Raw genomic sequence first — 15,118 nt, 5'->3', positions numbered from 1 at the left:
GGTGGTGTGCACCTGCAGTCCCAGCTACTAGGTAGGCTGAGGCAAAGAATAGCTTGAGCCCTGGAGACGGATGCTGCAGTGAGCTGGGACTGCACCACTATACTCCAGAATATATGTATATATATATGTACTAGAAGTTAACTAACTCTCTGTCTCTATATATATTCTAGAAGTTAACTAACACCAGAGGAAATGGAAATGAAAAAATAAGTGTACTTAAATGACAAGAAAATTAATCAATGTTTAAATAACCATTTTACCTAAAATCATATTTATAACCCAAATATTTTTCAAGATCTAATTTATTTTAAAAATTCTACAAACACCTGTGTAATTGTCCAGTTAATTACATACTGGACAATTACATATGTATTTTTCTCCCTGACTATTTGTTCTGGCCCTTTATATGTCATTTTTCAGACATATTTTCTTCTAGTCAAGATCCACAATTTTAAAAAAATGAAATGAAAAGAATATGGCCTAATACACAAACATTTGTGAAAAAATTTATGAAATAGAATGTATATCTGTGAAAATATTTTCTATTTTTTTATTTAAAAAATCTCTGGTCATCACACAGAAATTAATTTCTAATCAAATCTGACCTATAGCTAGAATGTCTCCTTAAGAGACAATTTTATTTCTTCTATTTCCCTTGTCTCACTAATTGGAACTATTATCTATCTATGCAAATATCTATATCTATGTATATTGTTCACATATACATATATTTGATATATATGTTAGAAAATAAATTCTGAAAAAAAAACCGCATTAACATTGATATTATTCAATAATCATTCACAAATTCAATAATCATTCACAAATCATATACATTTTTAAATGAGCCGCAACACTTATGATCAAATATGTTATAATAGCCTTTTAATTTCCTTAAATAGAATATATACCAATAAGTTGGTAGTATGACAAAAATATAAATAAATATTAGTTTTAATTTGGTTATAACTAATCACAAGTAAAAGAAAATGTAATAACCTTGATACATCAAATTAAATTTCAATGAAATAATATTTTATAGTCTTGATTAACTGGAATGCTTAAAAGTCAAATGAGATATGTTGAAAATGTAGCTCAATTTCTTTTAGATGTCTAAATAAAAAGAAAGTAAGATAGAAATAAAAACTACCTATCATAAAGAAGTGAAAGAAAATTAGCTTCTCTAAAACAAAAAAAAATGAAAAAAATAAAGTTTGAAAAGACATAAAGATAAATATCAAAGCAATAGAAAGAAAAAAAGGGAGAATTATGTCACTGAAGCTCCTACTGTATTCAATGACATTATTTGAAACTCCTTTCTTCATGTCCTTTATATAATACAATTGAATGCTCATTTCCTTAAGAAAGAGGTAATCCTGTACATCGCATTCATGAAGGCTTTTTTCACTTGTTGGTTTCTTAAGGTGTAGATGAAAGGGTTCAAAAGTGGAGCAACAGAGGTATTGAGCACCGAAATTCCCTTTGAAAAAGATACCATTTGTTTGACTGATGGCTTAACATACATGAAGATGCAGCTGCCATAAGAAAGGGATATCACAATCATGTGAGAAGAACATGTGGAAAAAGCCTTTTTCCTCTGATTAGTTGAAGGGATTTTTAGAATTGTCAGGGCAATATAAGTATATGATATTATCACCATTACCAGTGTGACTAAGAGTGTCACCAACGCCGAGATGAAACCCATCCTCTCCAGGAGCTGTGTGTCTGTGCAGGAAATCTGCAGGAGCGGGATAGTGTCACAGTAGAAATGATCAATGACATTGGAGGCACAGAAGTCAAGATTTAGTCCTAAGAGGAGTGGTGGAAAGATGACGAGAAAACCAAAAACCCAGCACCCAAGCACAAGCTGCAGGCAGATTTTGCTGCTCATGATGGTGGTGTAATGCAGGGGCTTACAGATGGCCACATAGCGGTCATAGGACATGGCTGCCAGCAAGTAAAATTCTGATGCTCCAAGTAGGAAGGCAAAAAACACTTGAGTGACACAACTGTTATAAGAAATGCTTTTGTCCCCAGTTGCCATAGTAACTAGCAATTTAGGGATGCATGTAGTAGTATAGGAAATTTCTAAGAAGGAAAAATTCCGAAGGAAAAAATACATGGGAGTTTTAAGGTGAATATCCATCAGGGTGAGTGTGATGATGATCAGATTACCAGTGATGCTTAGCACGTAGGTGAGAAGCAGAAAGATAAACAACACAACTTTCAATTCTGGGTTATCAGTCAAACCTGCTAGTATGAACACTGTCACTCTGGTATGGTTTCTCATTACCGTCCTCTGAATTTTACCAGGTCTGAATAGAAAAAAAGTAATAATTATCTCTACAGAAAAGTAACAGTGATCACAGTGTTTAAGCTAACGTTAGCAAAGTGAGGTTTCAGATACAGCATTACAATGTTCATTAATATTTTCCAGATGCTTAGGCCAGGAAGAATAATAATTTGTGTTTCCAAAGGATTTGGATAGAGAATTAAAACTTTGCTACCCAAGAATAATCTACATAATGATAGTAATTGATCATTAATTTTATGTGTATTAATTATAGGGAAATTAAAGGATAGACAATGCTTTTTCTTTCTTGATGACATGTAAGAATTTGGATGGCGTGCCACTTCTTGCTCAAAGAAGTTTAATTGAAGAAACATTTTTTAATATTTGCATATCAAACTCCAAATGATACCTCTCATTAGAAGTACATGTGTCCCAAGAACACAAAATCAAACACCGCATGTTCTCACTCATAGGAGGGTGTTGAACAATGAGAACACATGGACACAGGGAGGGGAGCACTATACACTGGGGTCTGTTGGGGAGAGTGGGGGGGACAGCAGGGGAGGTGGGGAGTCGGGGAGGGATAGCATGGGGAGAAATGCCAGATATAGGTGAAGGGGAGGAAGGCAGCAAATCACACTGCCACGTATGCACCTATGCAACAACCTTGCATGTTTTTCACATGTACCCCAAAACCTAAAATGCAATAAAAAAGTAAATAAATAAATAAATAAACTTTCACTAAAAAAAAAAGTACATGTGTCCATATTTTGCATTTAACATGCACAAACACATACCCACACAAACACACACAAACCTAACCATCGATAACCAGTGCTAGTACACCTTTATCATTTCACTCAACTAATCAAACTAAAATGCTTAAGTCCTGTCTTATTTACTTTCATTTCTAGTAAGATCCAGTCTCAGATAAGTGGAAATGAGGCACAGGGAATGATTTCATTTGCTATTCTTACTAGTATTTCCATCACCTTAATCTCTACTGGTACTCACCCCAAGCTTTCTCATACTGAACCTCAATACCAAATCAGCAGGAGCAGTCTAATACCGTAAGTGTGTGTAGAAAGCCACTGCAGTTTTCCTCTGAGGTTTTGCTCTTGAGAATGGACCAGATAAAGTGAAAAGTGAGGTACAGGAAAACAGAAGCAGAGACAAATAAATAAATATGGATTTAGGAAATTACATGTTGTGGGAGAAGTAAAGACAAAGCTGTATGAAAACCTAGAGAGAGAAGAAAGATTTTAGAGATAGGATAATGAAATAGAGGAAATAATTAAATGAAGATTAAAATATGTAAATTAGTAAAAATTATGAGTGAACTTTTTACCAATAAAATTTCTCTGTGTTTCTATTTTGTATACTCACATTTCTTCTTTGTGTAAAATAGAGATGAAAACATGAAAAGGTTTGAGTTCATCATGGCCTTATAAAAGGAATATTTGATAAATTACAAATGCAAAATGAATTATTGAATAGTGTTGACATAAAATTTTAGGAGGCATATAATGTTGTTCAAATATCCATCTAATATGCAATTAAAGAGTTAATAAAAACAGTTAATACTTTTCCACATCCAGTATACGTGATAAGTGAGAAAGTGAGATCAAGAAACAAAATTGTTTGGGTTTACATAGCTAGTAAATTTGAGATCCATGATTAAGATTGAGTTTATTTTCCAAAATGTCTTCTGGTACACAAGCAATTGTATACCAGACTATAGTGCATTTCTTAAACAAAATGATTAATGATATATCTAAGGATAATTTTCTTTCTGGGCATTTTAATCATCAAACACATGAAACAAGCCTTTGTGATATGCATGACATTATATTGGACTATGCTTTCTGTGGTGAAAATATCAATTTAATTGTTTCCAATCACAGAAACACACATTATTATTAAGAAGACAGACACGTAAGTAAAAATAAACATATAAAAACAAGTAAAAGCTGTTCCAATAATATCTAGAGACGTTTACAGGAAGTAATTTGGATTCTAAGACAGGTCTTAGAGTGAGATAAGGAATTAAGACAAGATATTCCCAGGAAAGGGAAAGCCTGAACAGAAACAAAGGAAAGGGCACATGCATGACTTCATTAGAAACAACGTAGCATTCTGCTATTAAAACCATGCGTGTTAATAATGCAGGCATACATGAGTGAAATGAAATGACTGTGATTTTTTCCTGGACATTCTTTTCACATTCAGATAATTATAAAGCAATCTGTCACAAAATTGTTCTTGTTTATACAAATTGCACCAGGGGCCATCATTATAGGAATCCATATATCTAAAACACCTAAATCAGAGTTTTATCATGTTAGACCATTCCTTTGATCAACTTCAACAATCATACATATCAACTATTCCCCAACAACACTGTGAACATAATGAAATTCACTTTATAAAACTAGTAGAAGTCAGGTCTACAAATGCAATTTAAAGGTTAAAAAAAGAGAAAAGATTAAGGCTTTAATGCTAAAATTAGAACAAACCTTAGTCACAACTTATCTAGAAGGAAATATTGCCTTCAGCTTTTAGAAATATTATTTTTTATCATTTTGAGTTATATAAGTCTTCAAAATTTTAAAATAAAAATATTTATCTGAAACACGCAAAAAATTATTAAAGGTATAGACAGATTTATTTAGACAAAAGCATCTCTGCTTTAATATTTAACTCCTTTATCATTAGGCTGAATCAAGCATATTGATACTACATTTCTCTCTGAATGAATCTCTCTGTCCCATAATCTATGATTGTTATTTCTCACCTATAAATGGCAATCTTGGAAAACGGTTTGTTAGCTATTTTATTGCAGTTAGACTAGTGTATTAAAATTCCTCTTGACTATATGTTAATTATCTATGTATTGAATGTTTTCCTAAGTAGCATTGCACTGTGTGTAATACTAAAATTAAAAATTTACATAAAATTAATCCACATAAAATTTCCACGTAAAATTAATCAACTCTTGATCCCTTGGAGTTTTAATGCTTTCTGCGCCCTGAAGAAAAATAAAGATTATGAAGGACTCTCAGGAAAATATCAGATCCAAGAACACCATTTCCCGAAGGATGACCATTTTATATGTTATTCAAATGTTCTCTTGAGGCACTGCATAACTTTAAAAACAAAATACATATTTAAAAATAACTACTTAAACTATGTCTCTAGAGAAATCAGTGTAGATTGCCCCAATATGTGTTTGCCCTCCCATCTCCATGTTTTGAGATCCTAGATATATAGATGAGGATTTGGAAGCATTACATAGTATCATATCATGTTTTAATGTTCAGTATTCATCAAAGTGTATTTTTAAATATGATACTGTTTCTCAAGGGAAATGAGGCTATTTTGTGCATTAACTACAAATAAAAATGTACTGTGCCTTGCTTTTCTTGTTTAAAAGGTTGAAGCTTGAAGCTAAATAAACATTATTTAGCTTAATTGAAATATAGATTAACCATTGACAGACACAAAAAAGAAAAAGGTTATTTTATGTGAGACTAAAACACGGGAATATAAAATGGAGAACACAGCCTGTCATAGACAAAATTCTACCTCAAGCTAAATGCACATCACTAATTCATCAGGTACAACTGAATATTTCATGTCCTATGTAAACTTGACTTTCTTTTCTGCAAGTTATATTTTCTGCAGTCTTTGGGATATTGTCTAGTGGTCTGAAATATATTTCACAATAGATAACCATTTTCCACTTCTTCCATATTAATAGAAGTTTCCATGCCCTTGCCTTTGGTGCAATTTATGGTGACCATGTGGCTAAATTTTGGCCAAGTGACGGAAACATAGATGGTTTGTGCCATTTCCTGGAATCATCCTTCATGTTCTTGTTAGCATCTCTTTTCCCCTACAGGTGGATGACAACATAGAGGAGGCCCTAATGTGCGCACAATGCATCCAATTCACAAATGGGGAACCCCAAGTATAGTAAATTGCCAATCTTTTTAGAAACTACTTGCAAACCTGCCTAACTTTTTCCCACTAGAAGACATTAATACTCTGGTCAGTGAAAAAGGAAGATACCACTCAAAGGTGGCCGCACAATGTAGAAAACCAATTCGGAAAGGGTAAGTTTGTGTAAAATAGGTGAAGGGTGATCAGTCAGAGAAAAGTGTGCCAAATGGGAAGATAGGTTCTCAATTCGGTCCAAGGATTTAACTTGTAGCTTGGCTTTTCAGGCATTAAACTGTCTTCAGCTTGGAGGTGGGGTTTCACTGGGGACGTGCCCCTATCTTCCTAGGCATTTGACTGCCTCCTGTCACTATCAAGTGGGACAAAGAAACATGCAGGTGGTGTAATAGTACCTTATTGTCTCTGTTATCCCGGCAGAGCCATCTGGTAAAGGATGGAAGACCCAGCAGTCAATTAAAATTAAGGCTCCTGTGGCATTTGGGGAGATATACAGTGGAAGTTTTCTTCTGGAGGAAGGGCCCAGGATTCATCTTAGAGGCAAAGATTACTAATACCTCTCTCCATGGCCCCTGAACATCTAAGGTGTTTTCTCCTCAGATGCCAGCTTTTTTTCTACCTATGCTTCCTTCAAATCTGAGTTCTCCATTCCTGTAGCTATAGCTTCACCTTTCTTTTTTCTCCCAATCATACCCTACTTGTATTCAGATCTTTCACCTAGAAGAGTCAGATAAATGAAGAACAAGGACATTTTAAAAAATTTTAACAAGTATTAAACTTTCATTTCTTAGGCCTCCTTGTGTCCCAATTACCACCTAGAAGGTTTGGCACCAGGTTTATCTAGATTTGATCTTAGGGAAAAGAAAGTTACATCATTCTTTGAATGACTGAGATGGAATCTTGAATTTTCAAAGTAAGTCTATATATTTCCCAACCACTTTTATCTTGATCTTTACCAAAAAGAAAATGAGTGGCCTGGTCTGGGGACAGTTGCATTCAATGACCATATTGCTTTACTTAGGTGCATGAATCAGGAAGAGATGAGTGAGGCAGAGACTATTAGTCCTTTGCTGAATAGCTTGGACAATAAAAGTTGTCAAACTCTAGATCTGAGGATCTAAAGACGTGACACAGATACGTGTCAAAGATCACAATTGCGTACCACAGTCATCTAATCAGTAACCTGAAACAGCATCTACCTGGTGAGGCACTACCAATAGACCCAACGTACTCAAGTTGGCAAAAGCAGGAGGAGGCAACATTCCTTGCAATATGGTCTACCCCAGCGTGAGAAAAGCAGGTCAACTTTTGATGGGAGTTGCAAATACATCATGCAGTGATAGCATCTGCATTAGAAACATAGAGCCAGACTCAATCAGCAACCTGATTCTAGTTATTTTTCTTTTGAGAAAATGGTGTTAAAAACCAAGGTTTGGGCACTGGGTGTGCTTATTGCTACTGGACTATTTTAGCTTCTCGACCCTCTCAGGTAACAAAGCAAGGAAAGATAGGTGTTTATTCTAACCCATGTCTAGACACACAATGATAAATATTTTATAGTACCAGTCTGTGTGTGTGTGTGTGTGTGTGTATATATATATATATATAGAATTAAACTTTATACTGTCACCATGTTTAAAATGTCATCACATGAATCATTCCTTATCTGTCATCTCCTAATGCAACCATGAGATACTGGCTTCCATCATGCGCCATCCACTTGCTTAATCATTCAGCTCTAGCATATATGTGTATTGGGAGAAAACTTTATTAACTTGACTACATTGGTTATGTATAGTTCCTTTTGACTTTAGTCTTACTGACTCCACTCATTTCCAAAGTCACTTCGGTTAGCAACTTTTTACACTGTGCCCTTCAGTGAGGTTGTGTCACACATTTGTAATACAGTTAAATTCTTCCACATTCTATTGTGATATCACAGATGTTATTTTTTAAATTTTCACACAGAGTTTTCACACATTCTTTGTTTTGTAAAGTTGTACTGGTTTTGACAACTGCACAATGTTATGTATTCATCTTTACATTATTATATAGAATAGTTTTGCTATCCTAACCAAAGATTCCCTACGCTTCCTCACTTAACTCTTACTCCAACAAAGTCCTGGCAACCACCGATACGTTACTTTCTCTGTAAATTTACCTCCGCAGAATGTTATATAAATGAAATTAAATAATTTATAGCCTTGTAAGTCTGCTGATTTTTACTTAGAGATATGCATTTAAAATTCTTCTCTGTCATTGCATGGCTTGATAGCTTATTCCTTCCATTGCTGAATAATACCCCATTTTACGGATGGATTTACCCTGCATGTTTAGGGACACTTTTGCAGAACTGTGATTAGAGAACAAAAGGTAAGCTCTAAGTTAATAAACTGAACAAACTTAGCAAGACCTATTTCTTCAGTTTCTTCTTGGCATAGCTGTGCCTTCAAAGAATGTTTCTTTCCTTTGAGTATAGGGAAGGCATCTATGGAGTGAAAGTTTTATGACCAAATTCAGGGAAAGTTCAGCTAGGCTTTGTGGCCTGCTTCAGGTGAGAAGCAGTAAGGAGAAAGTGAAAGTGACTTTCCTGCTTCTGCTGTTTTCTGAAACGCCAGGGTGCCGTACACTGGGAAACATATTGTGAATGCTATCGATATGTTCTGTTCCCTTTTTTTTTTTTTTTTTTTTTTTTTTTTTTTTTTTTTTGAGACGGAGTTTCGCTCTTGATACCCAGGCTGGAGCGCAATGGCGCGATCTCGGCTCACCGCAATCTCCGCCTCCTGGGTTCAGGCAATTCTCCTGCCTCAGCCTCCTGAGTGGCTGGGATTACAGGCACGCGCCACCATGCCCAGCTAATTTTTTGTATTAGTAGAGACGGGGTTTCACCTTGTTGACCAGGATGGTCTCGATCTCTTGACCTCGTGATCCACCCGCCTCGGCCTCCCAAAGTGCTGGGATTATAGGCATGAGCCACCTCGCTCTTGTTACCCAGGCTGGAGTGCAATGGCGCGATCTCGGCTCACCGCAATCTCCGCCTCCTGGGTTCAGGCAATTCTCCTGCCTCAGCCTCCTGAGTGGCTGGGATTACAGGCACGCGCCACCATGCCCAGCTAATTTTTTTTTTGTATTAGTAGAGACGGGGTTTCACCATGTTGACCAGGACGGTCTCGATCTCTTGACCTCGTGATCCACCCGCCTCGGCCTCCCAAAGTGCTGGGATTACAGGCTTGAGCCACCGCGCCCGGCCTCTGTTCCCTTTTTTATCCTCTTTTTCTACTTTCTCTCATTGTACTATCATATATTTTTAAGATCCCACTTTATCTCCTTTCTTACTGTGTCATAGGAAAGAAAAAAATATATATCTTTTTCTCACCCACTTTAGGTTCATGTCTGAGATCACTAAAACAAAAGACAGATTAACAAAATACAAGCACACAGATTTATTTAAAATAAGTTTTACATGATATGAGAGCTTCTGTAGTTTCTGTGTCCCCTCTGAAATATGTTGAAATTTAGTTGTCACTATAATAGTTTTAAGATGTGGTACTGGTAATAGATTAGGCTATGGAGGCTCTGCTCTCATGATGGATTCATGTCATTATTCCGGAAGTGGGTTTGTTATCATGGAACTATTCATATAAAAAGATGAGTTCAGGCTCCTTTTGGCTCTTATTCTCTTCCTCTCCTTGTGTGCACTTTTTTTTTACACTTCCACTTTATTTATTTATTTATTATTTTTTTTGAGATGGAGTCTTGTTCTGTCGCCCACGCTGGAGTGCAGTGGCATGATCTTGGCTCACTGCAATTCTGCCTTTCAGGTTCAGGCAATTCTCCCTTTCTTAGCCTCTGAGTAGCAGGGATTACAGGTACCCACCACCATGCCTGACTATTTTTTTTCCTAGTAGAGACGGGGTTTCACCATGTCGTCCAGGCTGGTCTTGAACTCCTGACCTCAGGTGATCCACCCGCCTCAGCTTCCCAAAGTGCTAGGATTACAGGTTTGAGCCACCATGCCCGGCCTACCCTTCCACTTCTGCCATGATGTACCACAGCAACACAGGTGTCATTCATTTTAAATATCACCCATTATTACTATTACTGCTTTAAATAAACTGTTATCTTTTAGATCACTTGAGAATAAGAAAAAAATTTAAAAATATATGCTTGCTGTCCTTTGTTCCTTCCCCAATGCTCTTCTTTTTAAAAAATTACTATTACTATACTGGATCACTCCTTTTATGATGTTAAGAAGACTTTAGTCTTTTAGTGGGCCTGTGTCCCTAGGCTGTGATCGTCACAAGTATTTCTCCAGCAGCATATCTATTTCCTCCTGCCTTCTACCTCTTTCACAGGCTGCAATAGTGCCAATTCTATTCTTTAAATGCATGACATCTATTGACTAAGTCTTTCCTTTGGTGTGGCAGGAAGGCTACCAAGGGACAGAGCAGGAGGATGCCTTTCATTTAGATGGGATTCGACTCTAGCAAAATCTTTTCTTGTGTAGTGGAAATCTTTTCTATGGAGAAGGCTCTGGGTATATTTCACAGTTATTACTCTTCCCTACTGTAGCCAGAGACACAAGAGGTTATGTCCCAAATATTGACCATGAGAACCCGGTGGAATTTTTTGAGGTAAAGCCCTTAATGTGTTGAAATTCCTTAAGACTGTGGCCACACAGAAGTTTCACATTCTCATTCTCATCCACACTCAATCTTCAGCAATTCATCAAAATTTGCACATAAGTGTTTCTACTAGTCCGTTGCTTCAGTGGCTTCTGTTCCAGGTAAGCAGATGTCACCTGTAACTCTCTGGCTGCCACTCTCTCGGCTTTATATTGTCATTTTCCCCCTTCAACCTGTTTTCTTATAGATTCAAGAAAAGTAAAGTCATTGTCTTTCAGTTGTCCAGGGTTTTCTAATCACGTGGAAGGGTGTGACAATGTTCAAGCTTTATATGCCTGACTTTAAACTGCAAGTCTTTGCGCATTTCTTTTCAAGCTCATGTGTCTGCTTGTGAGTCAGATAAGCTTCCTATGTTTTTATTATATTTAAAGCCCTCTACCAGGTTCGGAAATTCTTGACCCTTCTTTCTTACATTTAGAGAGAAGTGAGAAACAACAAACAGCAATTCTCAGATAGCTAATTCCAATTCTACCTCCTGGCTGTCATCTTCATTAACCTCATTAACCAGTAGGACAGTGGGGGACTCACTTTTCATTAACCACTTGGACAGGAAAATCTATGACTGGAACCTGGGAAAGTCTTTTCTACTCTAACCTTGCCCAGACCCTTGTGCCTTTACTCATTCTAAAAGCCATACCCCTGTCAGCATTCCCATCCTTTCCACCAAAATTGTCAAGAACTGGAAGGGATGTAGTAAGTTAGCCAGCCATAGTTCATAAGTTCTGACAGGAAGCACAAGACTTCTGAGTCAGAAATGCTATGAATGGATGTTATCACTCAGGACATAGCAGATGCTATATGCTTAATGTTTGCATCAGTTCCCCTTGCCTCCCAGTCCCCAGGGGTGCCATGCAGAGGGGTGTCCGTGGGTGCAGCAGACACAGTCTGTAACACAGCTGCAAAATCCTGAACTTAGGGAACTCCCACTATTTTAAAGAGATAGCTAGAAAACCTGCCCAAACTGGCCATGCTGGGAGACATCAATTTTATAATCCTAGTCAGGAAACAAATCTGCCTTCTGCCCTGGAGGGAGGTATTATTTCTATCTTTCAAAGCTGAGTGATATAAAAACATCTTTGTAAAAAAAAACCTAGACCAAGCCTAATATTAAATGTGTAGAAATGCCATGGAGAATTGCAACCCAAAAGTGATAACTGGTATATTGGTACTACAAGTGGTTGCACGAAATAGATCCGTATGGAGGGGAATTTAGAATTAGTTAATGTCATCTTGAAGTGTCTGAGGAGAGTGCTGTGACCATAAGAAGATGAAATATTACAAGTCTATGGCATCAAATATTATCATTTGGAAAGAAGCTTATATTTAAGGCTGAGTTTTCTCAAACTAGATGTATGGGATAGAGAACACTGTGATAAGCACGTGAAATACAAGTACTGCACATGCTATAACATGGGAAGGCTATTTCTATCCACATTGAGGATCTTAAAGAAAGAAATTACAAGGTTGTAGCCTTAAATTATCTTAAATTGCATAATAATCAGCAAACCATGAAATTCACGACTGTCCTAAATAAATTTATTATGTCTTAAATCTTCATGTCATTTGGTGCTGAAAACAAAGGTAGGCTCTGATCTTGCAGTTTATTATATAGCAATATTGGTTGAATTTACATCCTTACCAGATACCTTTTGTGAAAGTTACTTGATTGGAAATCTGGAGGGATACCAGTTGGAAATTACATATATGTGTGTATATCTGTGTGTGTGTTCCGTATGTGTAAATATAAATCTAAAATGTAGAGAAATTGCAATGTGGAACAGCTTCATTGTATGCAATTTACTTACATAACCTTAGCTATGTAACTGGAGAAGACCCAGAGGAAAAGCTTTTGACAAGATACTAAAATATTAACAACGGTATTTGCTAGCAGCTTTTAAAAGTATTTTAACCACTGGCTTGAAATGAAGAGGGAGGATGCTTTTGTTTATATGAACTCCCTGATTTTAATGGACATGATAGATCATGGGAAGGCAGAGGCTATGTAATAGCACTTACATGACTTGGGCATATTCACTGCGGTTACTTATTGGTCAGTATGGGCGAAGTAGTTATAAAAATTGCATGATATACTTTAGCAGTGAACAACAGATCATGGAGTTCCTAAGACTAAAATAAATAGGCAGCCCATTACATTTCTAACTGATCCATATAATTGAAAGAAATCTGTGGTGATTCCTCAAGGACCTAGAAATAGAAATTCCATTTGACCCAGCAATCCCATTACTGGGCATATATCCAAAGGATTATAAATCGTTCTACTATAAGGACACATGCACACGAATGTTCATTGCAGCACAGTTTACAATAGCAAAGACCTGGAACCAACCCAAATGCCCATCGATGATAGACTGGACAGGAAAAATGTAGCACATATACACCATGGAATACTATGCAGCCATTAAAAACGAGGAGTTCACGTCCTTTGTAGGGACATGGATGAACCTGGAAACCATCATTCTCAGCAAACTGACACAAGAACACAAAATCAAACACCACATGTTCTCACTCATAGGCGGGTGTTGAACAAGGAGAACACATGGACACAGGGAGGGGAGCACTATACACAGGGGTCTGTTGGGGGGGAGGGGGGACAGCGGGGGGGTGGGGAGTTGTGCAGGGATAGCATGTGGAGAAATGCCAGATATAGGTGAAGTGGAGGAAGGCAGCAAATCACACTGCCACGTATCCACCTATGCAACAACCTTGCATGTTTTTCACATGTACCCCAAAACCTAAAATGCAATTAAAAAAAAAAAGAAATCTAGGATAAGTGAAAGGAAGAATAAATTAGCCATCATAATGCAGTTAAAGCTCCTTATTCAATTATAGATGTCAATCATTTCATAGAACCAGAACCCATGAAGAAAGTTATCTTTGCAAAACTGTCATGCATATTAATATCTAAATCTTCCACTAGTGTTCTTCAAATGATATATGGTTCTTTCCCAAGAAAGGTGTACAGTGAAATCAATGAAACATGGATTTTTCAGAGATTATTCAATCTCATTTCTGAGCTAATCTTAATTACATGACAATAGAATGCCAGGGTGTTTACTTATAAGAGTGGATGATAAAAAATCTGGAGACAACAGATGCTGGAGAGGATGTGGAGAAATAGGAACACTTTTACACTGTTGGTGGGAGTGTAAATTAGTTCAACCATTGTGGAAGGCAGTGTGGTGATTCCTCAAGGACCTGGAACTAAAGATTCCATTTGACCCACCAATCCCATTACTAGGTATATATCCAAAGGATTATAAGTCTTTCTACTATAAGGACACATGTACACGAATGTTCATTGCAGCACTGTTTACAATAGCAAAGACCTGGAACCAACCCAAATGCCCATCAATGATAGACTGGACAGGGGAAAATGTGGCACATATACACCATGGAATACTATGCAGCCATCAAAAACGATGAGTTTGTGTCCTTTGTAGGGACATGGGTGAACCTGGAAACCATCATTTTCAGCAAACTGACACAAGAACAGAAAATCAAACATGCAGACTGCCTTGGTAGTGGTGGACACCCTTCTCCCCACAGAGATGGACTGTCCTGGGTCCAGCTGTGCTTGCTGTGAAACTCTCAATTCAGAGTGTTTCCGACTGCTGGTCTTTGTGGGGGTGGGATCAGCTGAGCCAGAACACCTGGCTCCCTGTTTCAGCTTCCTTTTTTTCAGTTGAATGAGCGACTCTTGTCTCCCAGGCGTTCCAGTTGCCAGTTAAAATGGTGCCTGGATTTGTGTGAATTTTTGGGCAGAGACCTGCTGCGCTGGCTGAAACAACCATGCTGGAGACTCATGGTGCTTTTTCGCCTGGGAATCTCCTGGTCTGTGGGCAGTAAAAATTCATTTGGAAATGTGGCAATCACTGATCCTCTGTGTTTTTGCTGAGAACTGCAATCCAGAGCTGTTCCTATTTGGCCATAAAACATGTATGTGCTTTAAAAAAATTATATAAAAATGCAGAATCAAGACAGCTGATTAACATTAGAGAAAACAGAAATGTAGTCACTCAAAAAAAAATTTGAATGGGATTGAAGGATAAATATTGTGATGTTCACTTCTTTAAGGTGGATCCACATTATTATGAAGCATTAACTTTGCACTATGACAACCCACGTAACTAAGTACTAGGTAAAATAAACTTGGACTAAGACT

The 15,118-nt window shown here is 37.1% G+C and overlaps 1 protein-coding gene across 1 annotated transcript; it reads right to left on the bottom strand.

Annotated features, from left to right (window-relative positions):
- Positions 1-1,351: 1,351 nt before the first annotated feature.
- LOC105716019 (olfactory receptor 6C74-like) lies at positions 1,352-2,290 on the bottom strand. The gene has a single exon (XM_012450554.1). It carries the CDS (start codon positions 2,288-2,290, stop codon positions 1,352-1,354), a length of 939 nt encoding a protein of 312 aa, XP_012305977.1.
- Between the last annotated feature and the right edge of the window lie 12,828 nt (positions 2,291-15,118).

The sequence above is a fragment of the Aotus nancymaae genome, unplaced genomic scaffold (genome assembly GCF_030222135.1).
Source record: "Aotus nancymaae isolate 86718 unplaced genomic scaffold, 86718_ANA_hifiasm-v0.15.2.pri h1tg000016l, whole genome shotgun sequence".
NCBI lineage: Eukaryota > Metazoa > Chordata > Mammalia > Primates > Aotidae > Aotus > Aotus nancymaae.
The sequence above is the reverse complement of the archived record's forward strand: the minus strand, read 5'-3'. Positions and strand labels throughout refer to the sequence as shown.